The sequence below is a fragment of the Urocitellus parryii genome, chromosome 3 (genome assembly GCF_045843805.1).
Source record: "Urocitellus parryii isolate mUroPar1 chromosome 3, mUroPar1.hap1, whole genome shotgun sequence".
NCBI classification, from domain to species: domain Eukaryota; kingdom Metazoa; phylum Chordata; class Mammalia; order Rodentia; family Sciuridae; genus Urocitellus; species Urocitellus parryii.
Genome location: NC_135533.1, coordinates 208,961,578 through 208,980,580, shown reverse-complemented (window position 1 = coordinate 208,980,580; position 19,003 = coordinate 208,961,578). Strand labels below are relative to the sequence as shown.

Sequence of the window (19,003 nt, the reverse complement as noted above, 5' to 3'; positions counted from 1 at the left end):
ATGGATGAGCAAAGGTGGGGGGGGCGCTCATCCCATCAGTGGGGGGCCTGAATGGAGCCAAAAGGTTATAGGAGAGAATTACCTCCTACCTGACTGTCTTGAACTGGAACATCATCGTCCCCCCCCCATGGACTCAAGTGAGAAGCACTGGCTCTTCTTATGACTCAAGCCTACCAACCCTTGAAGTAGATTAATATCCTTCTGCTTCCCTGGTGTCTAGCTACAGAGCTCCTGACGGGCTAGCCCACTGCAGACAGACTCCAATAATCATGTCAGCTGGCTCCTCATAATGAACTGTTAGCTCTCTGTGTATCTACTACTTACCATTTATCTTTATCTTGCTGTCTCATATACTAGTATCCTAAACGAATACTATGTCATATAATTGTATGTAATATGATATATAATTAATACTATCTTATAATGTATAATTAAATCATATAACTAGTCATATATAACAGTACTATTATAAGAATGTCATATAATTATGCTATATAATATAATTAAACAATACATATAGTACTGGGTAATGTAGGAATATCGTCTAATACATAATGACACATGATACAGTACATTATTATATAATACAACATTATGAGTAGCTAACATTACACGTTCATAATAATACAAGTCTCCTGCCCTAAACCCCCTCCACATGTTGACTTTGGGCTTCGTGGATATCAGTTACCTGGTGTTCATAACCTGGCTAGGTTCCGGGGTTGGCCTTCACTCACCTCTGTGTGGCCGTTGGGTGTCTTTGAGAAGGTGATATCTGCAGAGGACACAGAGAGGTGTGACTGGTGGGAGGAAGAGGGGTGCTCGCCGCTCTGCCCTGCAGGGCTGTGTTCCCCCTTACGTTCACTTACAGGGTGGCTTGCTTGTTTGGGGCTCACAGCCTGAGGGATTTTTATCGGGGTGATTTTGTGCCCCAGGAGACATTTGGGGAAGTCTGACCTGGGTGGATACCCCTGGACTCTAGTGGGTGGGGCCAGGATGTGGCTCAACCTCCTACAGCAGCCAGACAGCCCCCTCCAGGAAGAATGATGGGGGACAGCGTGTGGCGGGCAGACCCCTCCACGGAGGAGGCACAAGTGTAGGTGTCCCGTTCTTCAATTCAGTTTTGCCTGGACACTATAACTGAAATGGCCAAGGAAAGGGAAAGTGAGAAGCCTCAGTTTTTTTTTAAAGTTAGCCTGGGAATCATCATCATGTTACAGGAAAGTTCTTTGCCGTCTTTAGCCCAGTGACTCAGCTGAAAGCCAAGCTACAGGTCAACGCAGATTCAGAGCATCCAGTCTGGCTCTCAGCTACCGACGAAGACCTTTGATTGCTGCCTGCACCTTGTGAAGGTGGTCGCTTCTGTCCTAGAAAGCCGGGGAGAGGCCAGCAGTGTTACTACCTGTGACCATCAGGCCGAGTGGAGTCTGTGGTTTTCAGCTGAGTCTATTTGCTAACAAGGGCACAGAGCTTTCCTGTAATACGGATGGCTTTGTCTTCAGACTCCAGGAACACTGACCTCCCACCTGAGGTGTGATTGTTCTAGGACACCATGTTCATGGTAGAAATATGCCATTTTGACGGAAGGCTGGAGAAACTTTGTCATGGCGGGAAGTGGCTTGGATCTTCCAACGGGGGTTAAAAATCAACTCCAGATGGGGTCAGTCTCTTTAAAAGCATTGTGCAGAACTCTTGAAATCAGGAAAATAACCAAAGGAATTCTCTTCTCTTCTAAAATAAGGTGAGTCTAAGTAGGTGAAGCCCAGGGGGAGCCTCGGTCAGTCCGTGTCTGGTGGGCAGAGGTGCCCGCTGCCTGGGAAGAGTCTGGTGCGGTTGGGGTTCATTCTTCCACTGGCTCACTTTACAACCACTGATTGAAAGTGTGAGCTCATGGCAACGATCATGAAAGGAAGGGAGGAAGGGGTGGGAACCCTACCCAGGGCTCCCCCGATGTTAATTCATTCAGTATTCATTGAGCATCTATAATATGATTTTAGCATGAACTACCTACAATACAACACTACCATGTAGATTGGCTCAGTCACCTCCCCTTCTCTGTCACTTTTCCCACCTGGACCCCCATCTCAGACATGGAGCTCATCAGGTCCAAGACCCTGGTGAGGATTCCACTTGGGAAATATGGGAATGTCAATTTGAATGCTGCAGGCATCTTACCCTTGGTGCCAAAAATATTGTTACTAAAGCATTATTGTTTCAAATGGCCTTTCAAAGCTGGGAAAATTTTTTACCTATCTATCTATCAATCAATCATCTCAGGTCCTTGCACCAAAGCGCCCTCTGTAGCTCTAACACTGAGTTACATCTTACCCCTGGTTCCCCCAATATTAATTCATTCAGTATTTATTGAGCATCTATAATATGATTTTAGCATGAACTACCTACAATACAACACTACCATGTAGATTGGGTAAACTTGGTCTTTCAAGCATATAAATGTATAAGTGAAAATTGTCTGTAAGGTTATTAGGGTGTCCCATATTATCACAATGCAGATACGACTTTTCCCAAAGCAAAAAGTCTATCATTTCTAATTTGGAAATGAATAACACCACAGTCAAAGTGGTTTAACAAAACCATCGATAGAAAAACGAACGGAACAAATCTGCAGAACTTAATGTATAAAATGAGGAAGTTTCTTTTCTTCTGCCGTGTTGGGGAGCAAATGCAGGGCCTCGTGCATGCTAGGTACAAGTTTTATTTCTCAAAGAGAGCTCGGGAAGAAGGTTTTCTGACATCTCAGCAATTCCTTTACCAGTACCAAGTCCTGAAATGAAATTCCTCTTGTTCAAAGCATCTGGTGTGATTTCTGTTTTCAGGCTAGATTCTGACTGATCAAGAGGGATAACTATTATTTTCCTACTAGAAAAAGAGTCTTCATGTCCTTCGTGGGCTTCCATGAGACCCAGGTGAGAATACAGGAAGTGAATCATGACTGAAACCTGTTTATGGATGACCGACCTCACTATCAGCAGACTTTCGAGTTTCTGGTTGTCTCAGTGTCTTTCATCTGCAATGCTTACTTCCCAGGATTACTGCAGATGACATAAAGCCTGGGCAGCATTTAGTGGAGACCTTAGGATGTGGCACAAGGGAAATAAGGAATAATGACAAGAAGAATAGCTATTAGCATCATTATTTTCTTATCAAAGTAGCTTCCTTGACTTTAGTTTTGTCTCTCTTCTGTGAGGCCAACTGTGGCCAATAGCTCGGGGCTGGTAAAGCTCTCTGTGAAATAAAACAGGACATGAAAAAGAGTGGGTGGAAATCTGAGGGCAAGTTGGCACTTGACGGTGACCATCCTTTCCCAAGAATGCAAAGTCACGTGCTTACAAGACCAGTTTGATTCGTGCATGTGGACTTCCCCCATCTGGGTGGTTCCCATAGGAATGGTTAAGTTTATAGAATATGGAACTTTTGGTGGGCACAGACCCAAGGGTGGGCACATGATTTAAACTGGAACATTTTGCCCATTTCCAAAGAATTTGCAAGTCGGTTTAAGAGAGGGTTCATTAACCTCTCTTTGGTTGGAGCCATAGACAGGGTAAGATGTGGAGCCGAGGGTGGTCATTTTCTGTGCTGTGATCTAGGAAGCAGAGCCAGCCTTCAGGGAACGAGAAGAAAGGAACAGACACAAGAGGGTGACTAAGGTGGAGGGAGCGGAGCATGCTGGGGTCACCTGTTCCGGCTAATTCCAAATCCCAGCTTCATTCTTGGCCTGGAGTTCAAGCTCATCCATGCATTCATAGGAACACACAAGTTAGCCTGAGTTAGTTTCTTCCTTGTGGTTCAAAGGATTCTGTCTCAATCACTACTTTCTATTCCCTCCATCTCCAGACTACACTTGCCCTCCTTACTCTACTATTCCTCTGAACTTGAACTTCCTCCTTCTCTTTGTTATCTTCTTTCCAGGAAATAGAAACATAATCTGGTCCCATAATAAGAAAATCTGTTTCTTTGTCCAACCCCCTCCCCCCACCCTGTGTTAGACTCAATTAAAAATGAGGGAGGGAGACGAGAGGACAAGAATTGCCTTACTCTGACAAGTGTTCTCATTGGAATTGTTGAATTGCACATCTCCAGAGAGGAGCGCATATCCAGGCACGCAGCGACAGTGAAAACTTCCTTCGACATTCTTACACTCAGCATTTAATCCACAGTATATACTGATGGGCGGTTTACACTCATCGATATCTGAAAGACAAAGGGAAAATTTGGCCAGTCATCCAATGGACATTTATTGAGCATCTACTCTGTGCCAGACGCTGTGCCCTTTCCCCCAGGGTCTGTCCTGGGTATTGGAGATAAATTCGTTTAGGTAGTGATTGTCTTTGTTCTTTCTTGGTTGATTTTGCTTGGGTTTTTTTTTTTTTTAAGAAGGAGACATCGAAGCAAGGATTCAAGTGCAAGCGCTTTATTTGGGAGTTGATTCCAGAAAACACTTGAGAGGGAAGTGGTGAAATGAGAAAGGGAAGGGAAGGCAGATGATGAAAGGGATGTTATTTAGCAAATTTCCCTAGGGGGCACCTGGGGTGCAGTTCCTCTGAGAACCTCTGGGAGGCAATGTAGAGCACACCTGTCCGCATTCTCTCTCTGGAAGGGAGAAGACGTGGGCGTTTACCCACCAACAGGCACTGTTGCTGGTGCTCCCAGGAAGCAGCCAGCTTTTCTGCCTCTCAGGAGCTGGGGCTGAGTGGTCTCCAGTATCCAGAAAAGACCTCACATTTGGTATGCAGAGGAATGGGGGGAAATGTCAAGGTTATATATGCTGGATACTGACCTATGCCTGCTAGTGTAGACTGAAGTCCCAACCTTGAACCTGTGAGTTTCACCTTGCTTGGAAATAGGGTCTTTTCAGAGGTAGGTTGTGGCAGGCACGGTGGCACCCACCTGTGATCCCAGAGGCTTGGGAGGCTGAGGCAGGAGGATGGTGAGTTCAAAGCCAGCCTCAGCAATTTAGTGAGGTACTAAGCAACTCAGTGAGACCCTGTCTCTAAGAAAATATAAAAAGGGCTGGGGTTGTGGCTCAGTGGTTGAGTGTCCTGGGTTTAATTCCCAGTACCAAAAAAAAAAAAAAAAAAAAAAAAAGAAATAGATGAGGTTCATGTGACTGATGTTCCTCTAAGAAGAAGAAAATGCCCTGTGAAGACAGGGGTGTGGGGGGGAAGGCTGTGGGTGACGGAGCAGGATTAGGGAGCAGCAGCTTCAAGCCGACTGACTCCCCTGAGACCATAAGGCTCAGTGAGAACATTCTGGAGGGAGAGAGAGAGAGAGAGAGAAAAAAAGAGATGGATGAAAGGATAGAGAGAACAAAAGAGGGAGAGAGGCTTGACCAAACGTGTCAGAGAATAAGCTGTCTTGGAGGCGGCTCCTCCTGTCTCAGTGGACATCGGTGGAATGGAGTTGAGACCCCTGGCCGTGTCCTTCCAGAGCTCCTGACTCACAGAATTATGAGAAAAACAGAATGCTGGTTTGAAGAGTCTTGTTTTGGGGGTATTTTTAAAAATGCCCCAATAGGTAGCAAGAATAATTATGTTTTCATGAGTGGCAACCCCAGGTCTTGGTCAAAGGATGAAGGCTGCAAACTCTCATTTTGTTCCTTCTGAAGGTGTTTCTCAGCATTGTGATCACCTTGGCAGGCCAGGACAGTGAAACAGAGGGGGATGGTGTCTGGTTTCTGGAATCCATGTGAAATGTTCCCAGCCTGGGGCTGGGGCTGGGGCTCAGCGGTAGCACACTCGCCTGGCATGTGTGAGGCACTGGGTTCGACTCTCAGCACCACAAATAACCAATAAAATAAAGGTCTATTAACAGGTAAAAAGAAAAAAATATTCCCAGCCTGAGCTGGGGACATTTCCTGGCCCCTAAGGCATGCTGGGCTCCATGCCTTAACAAAATCTCTTAGAAGCAGATGAAAGGGTTCTAACATTTTTGGATGGGGTTTTTCTTTTCTTCCTCTATGTACCACCACCTCTCTGGTTCTCCTAGGTGTGTAACTGCTGGGTCTGGATGGAAGGGTGCCCAAGGGGCCTCCCGGAGAACAGACTTCACACTACCTCCATGGCGGGCTGGGTGGACATTTGGAAATGCCTTATAGGAAACCCAAGGCAGGAAACTGAAAGGAGAGGGTCCTGCTATGAATTTTATCAGAGGCAGGTGAGTTACGGGTTGGGAGTGGGCAAGTAAGAGATTTATCTGGAGAGAGCAGATGCCACATAGTTAGCTCCCCTTCTCAGCTGAGGAGAGGGGGGTGCTAAGGAGTGTTCCAGGCTTGTTACTTCTTGCATTTTGTGGGGATCAAACTGATTAGTGCCTGCTTCCCTTGGAAAAGTCTAAAGAGTGAGCCACTGGGCTGGAGACGGGGCCAGGGAGGTGCACCTGTGCACATGCCCTTTCCGTATTTCTTGGGCTAAAGGTAGGTGAGTGTCTCCCCAGGACTGGAGGTGAGCAGAGTGTGGAGGTTGCTGGAGCAGGGTGGCCACTCGGAGAGTGGAGGGTACTGGGAGACTGGAGGGTTCGCAGGTGAGGAAGGTGCAGGGAGGAACTTGCTGTCATCAAGAGAATTGCAGGAGAGTGGTGGGGGGATGGGGGCCTGCTCCCCAAAGATCTGGCAAAGTTTACCCTCAAAGTATCTGCTGTGTCTCAGGAACATGGAAGCTAAACCACGACCCGAGCCTGAGCCGGGTGGGTGAAGACTCCTTGCTCTTCCTCTCCCTCCAGGGTTTCTTTTCTACCAAGATTCTGGGAGGAAGGGCCAAGTGGGGGAAAGAGAAGGGAAGCCAGAGACACTGCCAGTTCCTGGCTGCAGGCTTCCCCCCACGAGGGAGCTTGAACTCGGGAAGGGGAACAACCCCCTACCAATTCCCACCCGGAGTGCTTTTTGTCCCACGGGACAGTACATTCCCATAATTGAATGGAGACTACAGTTGGCATGTTGGGTGACCACAGAACTTTATATGAGAAATGTTTCAGCTGAAGCTTTTATTTCCTCCTGCTTCAGTACATATTCTCTCTCCTTATTTTTTTTTTTTAAATGACACTATGCTTTTCCAGAAGCATTGTCACATTCACCATCCTCTTCAGTTCCCCCACCACTTGTGAAGTCAGCATTGTCAGCCCAGAGGGATAAGGGAGGAAATGGAGACCCAGTAGATTCTGGAAGAACCTGCCTTTCTTTTTTGGGTACCTGGGGATTGAACTCAGGGTCCCTCGACCCCTGAGCCACCTCCTGTTGGGAGTCATCCTGGCTCCAAAGACTAACTTCCCCATCCCCAGAGAAGAGCCGTCCAATGGTGAGCCCTGCTGGCTCACATGATCCTTATCCATCAATCAGACTAGCCCTGCTGGCTCACATGATCCTTACCCACCAATCAGAAAGCACCCCATGCCAAAGGTCAAACCGTTCAACCATTAAACTGTCATAACTGTCAAACCACCCCCGGCTCTATAAATATGCAGAGCTCTTCCTCAATAAACAGGCATTTTCTCTGACAATGAGCCTTGTTTGTTCTTTCACCTCCCCAGCCTTAATTTGTATTTTATTTAGAGACAGGGTCTCACTGAGTTGCTTAGCACCTCACTAAGTTGCTGAGGCTGGCTTTGAGCTCAAGATCCTCCTGCCTCAGCCTCCCAGGGGCTGGGATGACAGGCCTGTGCCACTGCGACCAGCTGAGAGCACAGCTGTTTCCGACTTCTTCAAGGTGTCTCTTTCTCGGGGCAGGCTGAGTGGCAGTTTTCAGCAGGGCAGATTCCCCAGAATTCTCTCACCTGCATCCCTCACGATGCCTCCACGACCCTCATGCAAAACGCCCCTTACCTTTACATATCTCCAGGGGGTATGTGAAAAATTGCTTCCCAGATCCAGAAATAAATCCAGGGTTGCAGGTGCAGTGAGTGCTGTTGACGCAGGATCCGTGCAAGGGGCACCGATTGCAAGGGCCTGCCGGGAGAAGAGAGGCGGGTCAAACCTCACGTGGCCCTCCCGATCACAGGTCAGCAGAATGAATATTGATACAACGGCCATTTTGCCAGAGTGATCCCAGGTTCCATGCAGTCCCCGTCAAAATAGCAGACATTGTTCATGGAACTAGGAAAAAAATCCTAAAATTCACAGTGTCGGGTCAAACACTAATCAGTGCCTAAGAAAGCTCGCGGTGAGGGAAGGTCTCTAAAGATGGGGGTAACAAAGGAAATGGGGAGGGGGAGCTGGTCACTTCCCTCATCCCCAGTCCTCAGGAGAGGATCCAAACAGAGGGACCCTGGTTGGGAAGTAGAGGAATGTACCCACAAGACATCTGAAGAGACCACCTGGGCAGTGGCCAGCAACCTGCCCTAGGTAGTCCCCATTCTGTAGGCACCGGGAAGTCTCCCTGTATTCCAACTCCCTGCTGCTGAGGAGGAAGAGGTCAAATGTTCCAAACCTCTCCCTTGAGCTCTCCAAGTTATTTCTTTGGGATGAGTAGTAAGTATGCGTGGGGCATCTGCAGCCCTGGGGTTGAACACTCAGGGAAAAACCAAAGACCCAGAACAGTCAAAGCAATTCCTCAGCAAAAAGAGCAATCCATGCTGGAGGCATTCCATATCCAGGTGTTAGAGAAGCTTCTATTTTGTATCTTGTTGATTTCTCATTTCTTTCCATTATTATCTGCTAGAAGGCAAGGTATTATCTCTAACCAGAAGAAAGAGGGAAAAATTCAAGTTATTAAAATTCATGAATGAAAAAAGGAAGCGTCACCACAGGAGCTACTGAAATGCAGAGGATCATCAGAAACGATTTTGAAAATTAGAAAAATCTTGAAGTCATTGACAAATTTCTTGAGACGTATGACCTACAGAACTAAACCAGGAGAACAGAGACAATTTAAACATCAGTTTCAAGTAATGAAACTGAAGACACCATCAAAAGCCTACCGATAAAGAAAAGCCCAGGATCAGATGGATTCTCAGCCAAATTCTGCAAGACCTTTAAAGAAGAACGAACACCAATCCTCCTCAAATTATTCCATGAAATAGGAAGGGAGGGGGCCCTTCCAAACTTGTTCTATGAGGCCATCACCCTGATACCAAAACCAGACAAAGACACATCAAGGAAAGAAATTCAGACCAATATCCTTGATGAATCTAGATGCAAAAATTCTTAATAAAATTCTGGGAAATCACATAAAAAACATATTAAAAAGATAGTGCATCATGATCAAGTGGGGCTCATCCCAGGAATGCAAGGTTGGTTCAACATACCAAAATCAATAAATGTAATTCATCACATCAATAGATTTAAAGACAAGAATCACATGAGTATCTCAATAACTGCAGACAAAGCATTTGACAAAATACAGACTACTTCACATACAAAACACGAGAAAAACTAGGGATAGTAGGAACATACCTCAACATTATAAAAACTGTATGTGTCAAACCCAAGGCCAACCTGAATAAAGGAAAGCTGAAAGCATTCCCTCTAAAAACTGGAACAAGACAGGGGTGGCCTCTTTCACGGCTTCTATTCAACATAATCCTTGAAGCTCTAGCCAGAGCAATTAAATAAAAGAAAGAAATTAAAGGGATATGAAAGTCTATTTGCCAATAACATGATTCTATATTTAGAAGACCCCAAAAACTCCACCAGAAAATTTCTAGAACTCATAAATAAATTCAGAAAAGTAGCAGGACATAAAATGAACACCCACAAGTCAGTTGCATTCCTATACACCAATGATGAATCTGCTGAAAGAGAAATTAGGAAAACAGTAGCTTTGAAAAAATAAAATACTTGGGAATCAGTTTAACCAAAGAGGTGAAAGACCTCTACAATGGAAACCACGGCACACTGAAGGAAGAAATCGAAGAAGACTTTATAAGATGGAAAGACCTCCCGTGTTTGAGGACAAGGGTGGCCCCAGGTCCACCCCTGATTCACAGCCACCTGTCAGGCTCCGGACACTCACCTTTGACAACCTGAGCCTCAGCTCCAGACAAGCTCAGCAGAAAGCAGAGTCCTGGAACAGAAGGGAGAGACATGAGAAAATTGAGGAAAGATTCCAGTAACTCCTCCAAGGACTGTGTGTCAGTTAGCAGAGAGGACATGTGGCAGCTGGTGGCTGTGAAGTGAGGAGGTGGGAATTGTAATTTTTTTGAGTAAAATGCAACATGCCCCGTGATGCAATCTCCCCTTCATCTGGCTTGTGAACGATCCAGTAAAATCTATCTCGATCACTGCTTCAGTTTGTTGTATGTTCCTATTACACAGAACCAGAGAGTGGGTATTTATAATGAGCAGAAATTTGACTCATGGTTCTAGAGGTTAGGAAGTCCAAGTGAGGTGCCCGTTATATTTTTGTGGTTAGAGGTGCCTTGCTGCATCAAAACATGCCAGAAAGCAGAACTGGAAGAGAGAGGGAGAGGGGGTGGGGAGAGGAGGGGGGATGCCATCCTTTATAGGAAGCTTCTCCTGTGATCATGAACCAACTCCCAGGGTCATGACATGAAATCCATTCTTAAAGTTCCCACCTCTCAAAACCGTTGCCCTGGGGATTAAGTTTCCAGCACATGAACTTTGGGGGAACACATCCAAATCACAACACTCACTGATGTCTCCCCCCATCATTTTATTTTGGTAACCCACACATGACATAAAATTACCCTCATCATTTCTAAGTGGAGTTCGGTACAGCAGCCACCTCCACCCATCTCCATAACTCTTTTCACCTGGAAGAACTGAAGCTCTCAACTCAGGAATCACCCTCCATCAGTCATTAATATCTTGGGGTGGAGCTGGGCAAAGCCCAGTCCTGTCTCCATAATACCTGGGTCAGTTAATTTTAGTTACGTTGTCTTGGTTGGGTAAAAAGATACCTGGAGAACTGGCCAGGCTTTATACCTGGGTGTGGGTGTGAGGTGCTTCTGGAGATTGGCCTGAGTTGGTGGACTGAGTCGGGAGGACCTCCCCGCTCCCTTATGGAGGGCAGGAACCATACAACCGGCTGAGGGCTGCGCAAAGGGAAGGTGAGCTTCCTCTGTCTCCTGGGGCTGGGACACCTGTCTTCTGCTGCCCTTGGATGCCAGACAGGACTCCAAGTTCTCTGACATTTGGATTCTGGGACTTTTGCCAGCAGTACCCTTTCCCATCCCCCGGGTTCTCGGGTCTTTGTCTTTGAACTGAGAGTTACACCATCAACCTCCCTGGTGCCGAGGCTTCTGGACTTGGACTGAGCCACACAGACATCCCTGGGTCTCAGCTTACAGATGGCCAGCTGTAGAACTTCTCAGTCTCCATAATCATGTAAGAAAATTCCCTAACAAATCCCTTCTCAAATCTATCTATCCATCCATCCACCCATCCACCCATCCATCCTTCCATCCATCCATCCATCCCTCCATCCACCCATCCACCCACCCTGGTTCCTTTTGAAAGTTCTAGGGAAGAAACCACGTCCTTCCAGCTTCTAGAGGCTACCTTCCTTCTTTGGCTCATGACCTCTTTACCCATCTCGAGATCCAGATCTGAGTCTCAAAGTCCAGTAAATTTATTTGGTCATTTTGGGTCAATCCAGACCAACGGCAGGATTTGGGAGAAAAGTCTGGCAGTGATCCTTCAAGAATTGGAGAAAGAGTGATATGAAACCCGTCGGGACCTCCAAGCGTCTCTGATGGCTGCTATGACAGATGACCATGAACTTAGTGGCTTAACTCAGCTCAAACATATCCTCTTATGGTTGTGGAGGTTAGAGGTCTGGAATCAGTCTCTCCAGGCTAAACTTTTGGCTTGCTTTTTCTAGCCTGTAAAAGAGGCCCACGTTCTTTGACTTACTCCACCTTTAGATTCGACACTGTGATCTCTTCTTTCTGGTTCCTGCCTTCCCCTTGCGATGACATTAGGCCCACGTGGATAATTCAGGATGCTCTTCCTGCTGAAGTTTGGATCTTGAGTGTCCCAAGGCCCACCATCTGTAAAGGCTGAGTTGCCAGCCTATGGTGTAATTGGGAAGTGGAGAAACCTTTAAGAGGTGGAGCCTAATGGGAGGAAGTTAGGTCATTGGGGGCATGCCTTTGAAGGGAACCATGGGACCCAAGCCCCTTCTTCTCTCTCTCTTTCTTTTTACCTGGCCACCATGAGGTGAGCAACTTTGCTCTACTATGCTTTCCCTTGGTGGTGTCCTGCCTCATTACAGATTCAAAAAAATGAGGCCCAGCAAGCCTGGACTGAAATCTCTGATTTCTCTGTGATCCCAAATAAGTCTTTCATCCTTTTAATTTATTTATATCAGGGATTTTGTTATAGCCATGTAAAACTGACTAAGGTAGCTATGAACTGCTTCATGGCCTGACCCTTCCATGTTTCCTTAAAAACTCCCTTCCTTTTATTTTTGTGAAACAATTAATGTTGCAGCAGACACTTAAGCTTCACACCTTCCCAAATATAACTAGTTCACAGAGCCAGATGGTAAAATATATGTCTGAATAGAGTAGCTCCTTGTCTGGGCACCGTCATGTTTAAGATGAGTCTTTGTACAAGCTACTAACCCCAAACTTGCTAATATGGGTGAATGTGTCTTAAATTAGAGTTTCCAAAGGGTCATTCAGCAGAGTGGAAGCCCAGAATTCTAAGAAATTCGAAGTCACTCCTTGACTCATTTTGTGGATGAGGAAAGAGGTCCTCAGGAGTTAAGTTGCTAGGACTCTCGATGTGCAAGGTTGGTGAGGCTGTTTGACTTCTCTGTTTCCTTATATGGTCCAGCATAGCCTACTTCATGAGATTGTGGTGAGGAGCTAAATTGGGGAACATGTGGAACGTGTTACATGCACCCCATCATTGCTACTTCGATTATCATTTGGATTAGAATCTATTTTAATTCTTGACTTGATGCCCATTCCACCACACAAGCTGCTTCTGTCCAATGATGTGGGCAGAGAGTCCATGGATAACTGAAATTCACAAACAATCCATCTTAGAAATATCCAGGACTCTTCTTCCAGTTGCAAAAAAAAAAAAAAAAAAGAAAACAAAGCAACCACAAACAATATCAAAACAAAAACAAACCAACCAAAAAACAAAACCAGGAAATATCTTGCTTGGAGCTTGTCTCACCTTGGACTCCACAGATATGTACCGAACACCTTCTATATGTGGGAGTCTCTGCTGGAAGCTGCAAGGGTGAGGACATTTGCCTCCAAGTAGGTGATGCATTTTGATAGTTTCAGAAGCAGGCAATAGACTTTAATATCTAAGTGGCAGTGACACTTCTAGCAACCCACATAACTTCTCCACGGTGCCATTTCTCATCTATAATGTGAGGACCCTGTGTCCTAATCAGTGGGAAGCAATTTTAGCCTGAAGTCAGGCTTCTTTAGGTGCCTTTAAAAAATATTTTTTAATTAATTTTTTTGTAGATGGACAGAATGCCTTTATTTTATTAATTTATTTCTACATGGTGCTGAGGATCGAACCCAGTGCCTCACTCATGCTAGGCAAGGGCTCTGCCCCTGAGCTACCGCCCCAGCCCCTCTACAGGTGCTTAATGAAATGAAGCTTTGTTTGATATTGTGGCTGTTGATATTATTTGAAGGATGGATGAGGTTTCAAAAATGGGGTTTCAAAGAGCTGGTCACTAAAGCCATAGAATCACAAGAGACAGGGATTGGAAAGACTGAGGTCTCCAGTATAGTACAGATCTCAGGCCAGAAGCCTTGGGTATGAATTCTGTCACTGTTATTTGAATAGTTTTCAGCTGTTTGACCTCAGACAAATAACAACCTCTCTGTGTCCATATCTTGTCATCTGTGAAATGGGGATAATAGTGCCCACCTCCCTGGTCTACTGTGAGGATTAAATGGGATTACATGGATGCCCTTCAGTTCAGCGTAAGGTTACATTCTGATAAACCCAGCACAAGTTGAATATCACAAGTTGATACACATAACTTAGTGATCAGCACAGCTTAGCAGAGTCCAACTTCAATGAGCTCAGAACACTTACCTCAGCCTTCAGTTGGGCAAAACCATCTCGCAGAAAACCTATTTATAATCCACTGTTGGATATCTCATGCAATATTCCAGTACTGCCCTCAAAAGTGAAGAACAGAACTGTTGCCTAGGTACACTTCATTGCCAGGTTGGAAAATTGCAAGCTGAACCCTCATAATTTGGGGACTATCTGTACACGTTGGATGCATGGTGAGTACTCAAAAGTGTTGGTCATTATACTTAATATTCTCGGCACAGGAAAGAGAAAAAGGAGGAGAAAAGAACAGCATGATGGGGAGGAAAATGAATCGGGGTGGCGCTGGTACACAGGGTATTCAAGACAGGGAGGGTGGCAATTAGGAGAGGAAAAAAGAAAAAAAAAAAAAAACAGAAGAAGAGGGAGATGACAATCTCACTGGACTGGACCTTGTGGAAAATGTCAGGGAAAGTCAACAGCCTAGTGAGATTCCGGTGGAAGCCAGAAATGAAGGGGAGACGGAGAGAATATTCAAAGCAGAAGGAAAACCTAGATCATGATGGAACCAAGTAACCCTTGATGGGGAGGGTCACAGGAGTGACCGCCGCGCTCACGTACCTGCCAGAAGTGACCCCTGCATTCTGTGGTGCAGGCCACGCGCCCAGCTCTGCAGGCCTCCTCCTGTGCCCTCAGCCAGCCACCTCTGCAGTCTCAGGGAATCTCATGAGACTGGACACAAGGTCTACTGAGGCAATTGCTGGTCTAAAAGTGACTTCTCTTCCTCTTTCATCATCAGACCCAAGTTTCTGTGGTTTTCTTTTGTGTGTGTTTACTTCTGACACCATTTGTGTGCTCGTTTTCTTAGGGTTCCTGGCGGTGGGTTTTCCTGGTTTTGTTGATTGCCTTTGGGATGACAGGATCTGCTGCCTCCAGTCCAGAAAGGCTCTTGGGTTACATTGTGTGGCCCCAAGACCAGAAAGTGCCTTTGGATTCAAAACAGATTTTAAATGATCTGAGGTTTCTGAGTGGGATAAGCCAGAATTTAGGGTGTTTGTGTTGACAATAAAAGTTCCTAGAGGATTCGTTTTCCCAATTCTTGGAAATCTGCGTCCCCCCAAGCAAATGACACTTTCCAGTTCTGACCGGCGTCTCAAAATATGACAGAGGACTATACATTTTTTTGGTTATTTGGGGGCAATCCAAAATGATGAAAGATTTTGGAGGAAAGGTCTCTCAACCTTTCCCACCTTTAATCAATATCTACCAGCCTGGTGTGGTGGCCAGTTATGGCCTGGAGTCCCAGCTACTTGAGTGACTGAGACAGAGGGGTTGCTTGAATCCCAGAGTTCAAGGCCAGCTGGGGACCGTAGTGACACCTGGAGTCAAAGAGAAAATTTTCTAAGACAATGTTGTTCAATGACCTGTGGTACATCTAGGAGTAGAGCAGAGAATAAAATAGACACCTTATTTTTATACTTAAAAATTTAACATATGTTAATTGTGCATCGATTCCCACACACGCATGGTGTCTGCTCTGATCAAATCCACTCCTCTGCACCCTTCCTAATGGCTAGTACTCAGTACTCTACCTTCAGAGTGGCTTTTATTTAGTTTCCACCTGTGAGAGAGAACACATGGTACTTGTCTTCCTGCAGACATAGGCTTTCCTACGTACAGCCAAGAGTTGGCGGGCAAGCCAGACCCCCAAAGAGGTGTAATCCACACAGGGCTGGGGCCCCTTCACGCTCCAGTGTACACCAGGGGATGTTTCTGTGAACATTCAACCATCCAAGATCCAAGAAAGAAACACATAACAAGCCCCAAAAAGTCCACCACTCAAGAAATACACAAAAAACATTATTCAAGTATTAAAACAAAGAATTTTATTCATAATATGTACAGAAAAAAGGCTTAACATCATTTTTTCTTTTTTTCCCAAGTATGAAGCTGCTTCCTGAAGTCTTTTTAAAAAAATATTTATTTATTTTTTAGTTGTAGTTGGACACAAGACCTTTGCTTATTTATTTTTATGTGGTGCTGAGGATCAAACCCAGGGCCTCACCTGTGCTAGGCAAGTGCTCTACTGCTGAACCCCAGACCCAGCCCAAGTCTTATTTTTTTCTCTTTGAGTTGTGTTGGAGAAGAGTTTGGGGAACATTTGAATCACTGGATTTTTTTTGGGGGGGTGCTAGAGATCAAACTCAGAGCTTTGAGATGCAAGACAACTGTTCCCCCACAGAGCTTTTGGATATTTTAAAGCAGGTGTGGTATCTTCATATATTTTCTGCTGCGATAACAGAGTCCTCGAGACTGGGTGGTTTATAAAGAAGGAAAGCCGGGTGCAGCGGCACACACCTGAAATACCAAAGGCTCTGGAGGCTGAGGCAGGAGGATTGTGAGTTCAAAGCCAGCCTCAGCAACGGTGAGGCACTAAGCAACTCAGCGAGGCCCTGTCTCTAAATAAAATACAAAAGGGTTGGGGATGTGGCTCAGTGGTTGAGTGCCTCTGAGTTCAATCCTTGGTACAAAAAGAAAAAAAAAATCAAGATTTATTCAGTGTGTGGTTTTAGAGGCTGGAGGTCCATGGGGGTTGAGTGGCAAAGGTTTTCTTGTCGGGGAATCTACAGAATCAGTGATTTTCTGGGGATAGGCAGGAGTTGAGATGCATTTGATCTGTTAGGGGAGGGACAGAAGCTGAGACGACCAAGAGTTTTGGAGGAGTAGGGATGAGGACGCAGGTGACTTTTGCAGGGTGAGGGTTGGAAAGCACATGATTTGTTGGGGGAATGGAAGTTGGATGTACATAATTTTTTGGGGGGTGATGGGGTGTTAAGGTGAGATTGCAATAAATCACTGAGTTGCTCTTAAAGTAGGAGATGGAAACTTTCTTCACCAGCCAATGGTCCGGATCCACCAGCTGGCGGGCCAAGGGGTAGGCTTCACCTCATAGGTGAGTATACCTATCATAGTCCAAAACCATATTAATCATAAGTGGCTGTTGCTATGATTCAAAACCATAAACAAACGTCATGAGATCTAAAATCATAAGCGGAAAAGGGAGTGGGCCAAAATGACCCTAGTGGAGTACAAGTTCAAGAATGGTTACTAATATCTAGACAATCAATCTCTGACAGGGTACATTGTCCAAGAAAATTAGGCACCAAAGAGAGAACAATTTTACATTGTATAAAATTGCCATTTTGAATTGCCAAACATGCTCTGCCAAGCAACTACTGATGGGTAGGGAGGCAGAGCTTTCCCATGGGAGAAGCATTTCTTACATGTGGAGTCTCGGGGCAAAATGTTCGGCCATTGCCCATATAGCCTGGCCCATAAGAGGGGCACCTAACTTGCTGGGGGTGAGATTTTGGACACACATGATGTTTGGGGGATAGAGTTTGGGATGCCCATGATTTTGGCAGGTCATTGCAGGTTGGATACATGGTTTGTTGGGGTAGTCTCAGAAGAGGGGTACTGAGGAAGCAGGATAGGGCAGGAAGAGGAGCTAAGCAAGGATGTCTTCCCAGCAGAGGTCAGCCTCAGCCTCGTCCCGTGGGAGTGCTGGACTATGCACCCACATGTGGATCCATCCTGAGGCTCGGGTTCATACAGGCCTGCATCAGTCCTTGGCTGTGGGCTGCCACGGGGTGGGGTTCAGACACAACCTGAGACATGCGGGGCAGAGCCCCAGGAGCAGCACTGTTTGCTCAAACCTCTCTCTATCAGGCTTTCCTATTGTCTCAGGCATTGCCACATGGGTTGTGTGAAGGTCACTTCCTCTTCATTTTAGAGTGTTCAAAATAACAATCATTTCCTGTGAGCCAAGCCATGTAATGATAAAGACGGGGTGGAGGGCATGGTGAGCAGTTTCTGCATGATTTTTAAATTTTTAAATTTTTTATGTTTTTAAAAATTTGAGACAGGGTCTCCCTAAGTTATCAGGCTGGCCTTGAACTTGCAACCCTCCTGCCTCCACCTCCTGAGTAACTGGCATGCACCATTGCATTGGTAAATTTTTGCTTTTTTTTTTTTTTTTGCAGTGATGGAGATCAAACTCAGGGCCTTGTGCATGCTAGGCAGGCCCTTTATCATTGTGCTACATCCCCAGCCCAATCTTTTACTTTATTTATTTATTTATTTTTTAATATTTATTTTTTTAGTTGTAGTTGGACACAATATCTTTATTTCACTTATTTATTTTTATGTGGTGCTGAGGATCAAACCCAGGGTCTTGCACGTGCGAGGCAAGCACTCTACTACTGAGCCACAACCCCAGCCCCTCAATCTTTTACTTTAAATTGACAAATAATAATTGCATATATTTCTGGGGTGCAATGTGATGTTTTGATAGATGTACACATTGCAGAATAATCATATCAAGCTGGTTAACATTCATTACCTCCCATACTTATTTTTTATAGAGAGGACATTTATAGAGAGAACATTATAGAGAGTTTATTTTTTAATTTGAATTATACAATATTATTAACTATGGTCACTTTGCTACTCGGTAGGTCTTGAACACTTATTCCTACAACTTGCTCGTATTTCAAAATAAGTGAAAAGGAGTCTGAAGTCTCTGAACACTGAAATGATAAATGTTGGAGAGGATGTAAATTCTAATTACCCTAAATGGATCATTACACATCCTCAGCATGCATCAAATTATCATATTGTCATCTAGAAATATATACAAGTATTATAGGTCAATAGGAATAAGAAGGCACACAGTAGCCAAATTATGGAACCAGCCTAGGTGTTCATCAATGGACAAATGAATAAAGAAAATAATATACACACACATACATACATATATATGATGGAGTTCATTCAGTCATAAAGAAAAAGGAAATTATGTAATTTTCAGTAAGATGGGTGGAACTTGAGACCATTATGTCAAGCAAAATAAGCCAAACTCAGAAGGTCAAGGGTACTATGTTTTCTCTCATATGTGGAAGCTGGAGAGGAAGAAGGAAAAGCAAAGTGGGTAGAATCTCATAAAAACCAAAGGGAGATGGATAGCGTGAGGAAAGGGACCAGGGGGAGAGAGGA

At 45.1% G+C, this 19,003-nt stretch overlaps 1 protein-coding gene across 1 annotated transcript in view; it reads right to left on the bottom strand.

Moving 5' to 3' along the window:
• Adgre3 (adhesion G protein-coupled receptor E3) overlaps positions 1-14,642 on the bottom strand; it is a 41,135-nt gene extending 26,493 nt beyond the window's left edge. The window contains exons 1-3 of the mRNA XM_077795740.1: positions 14,570-14,642; positions 9,960-10,010; positions 7,832-7,954 (exon numbers count right to left, since the gene is read on the bottom strand). Of these exons, the coding sequence (XP_077651866.1) occupies positions 7,832-7,954; positions 9,960-10,010; positions 14,570-14,591 (196 nt within the window). The 5' untranslated portion in view covers positions 14,592-14,642. The remainder of the gene's footprint in view (positions 1-7,831; positions 7,955-9,959; positions 10,011-14,569) is intronic.
• Between the last annotated feature and the right edge of the window lie 4,361 nt (positions 14,643-19,003).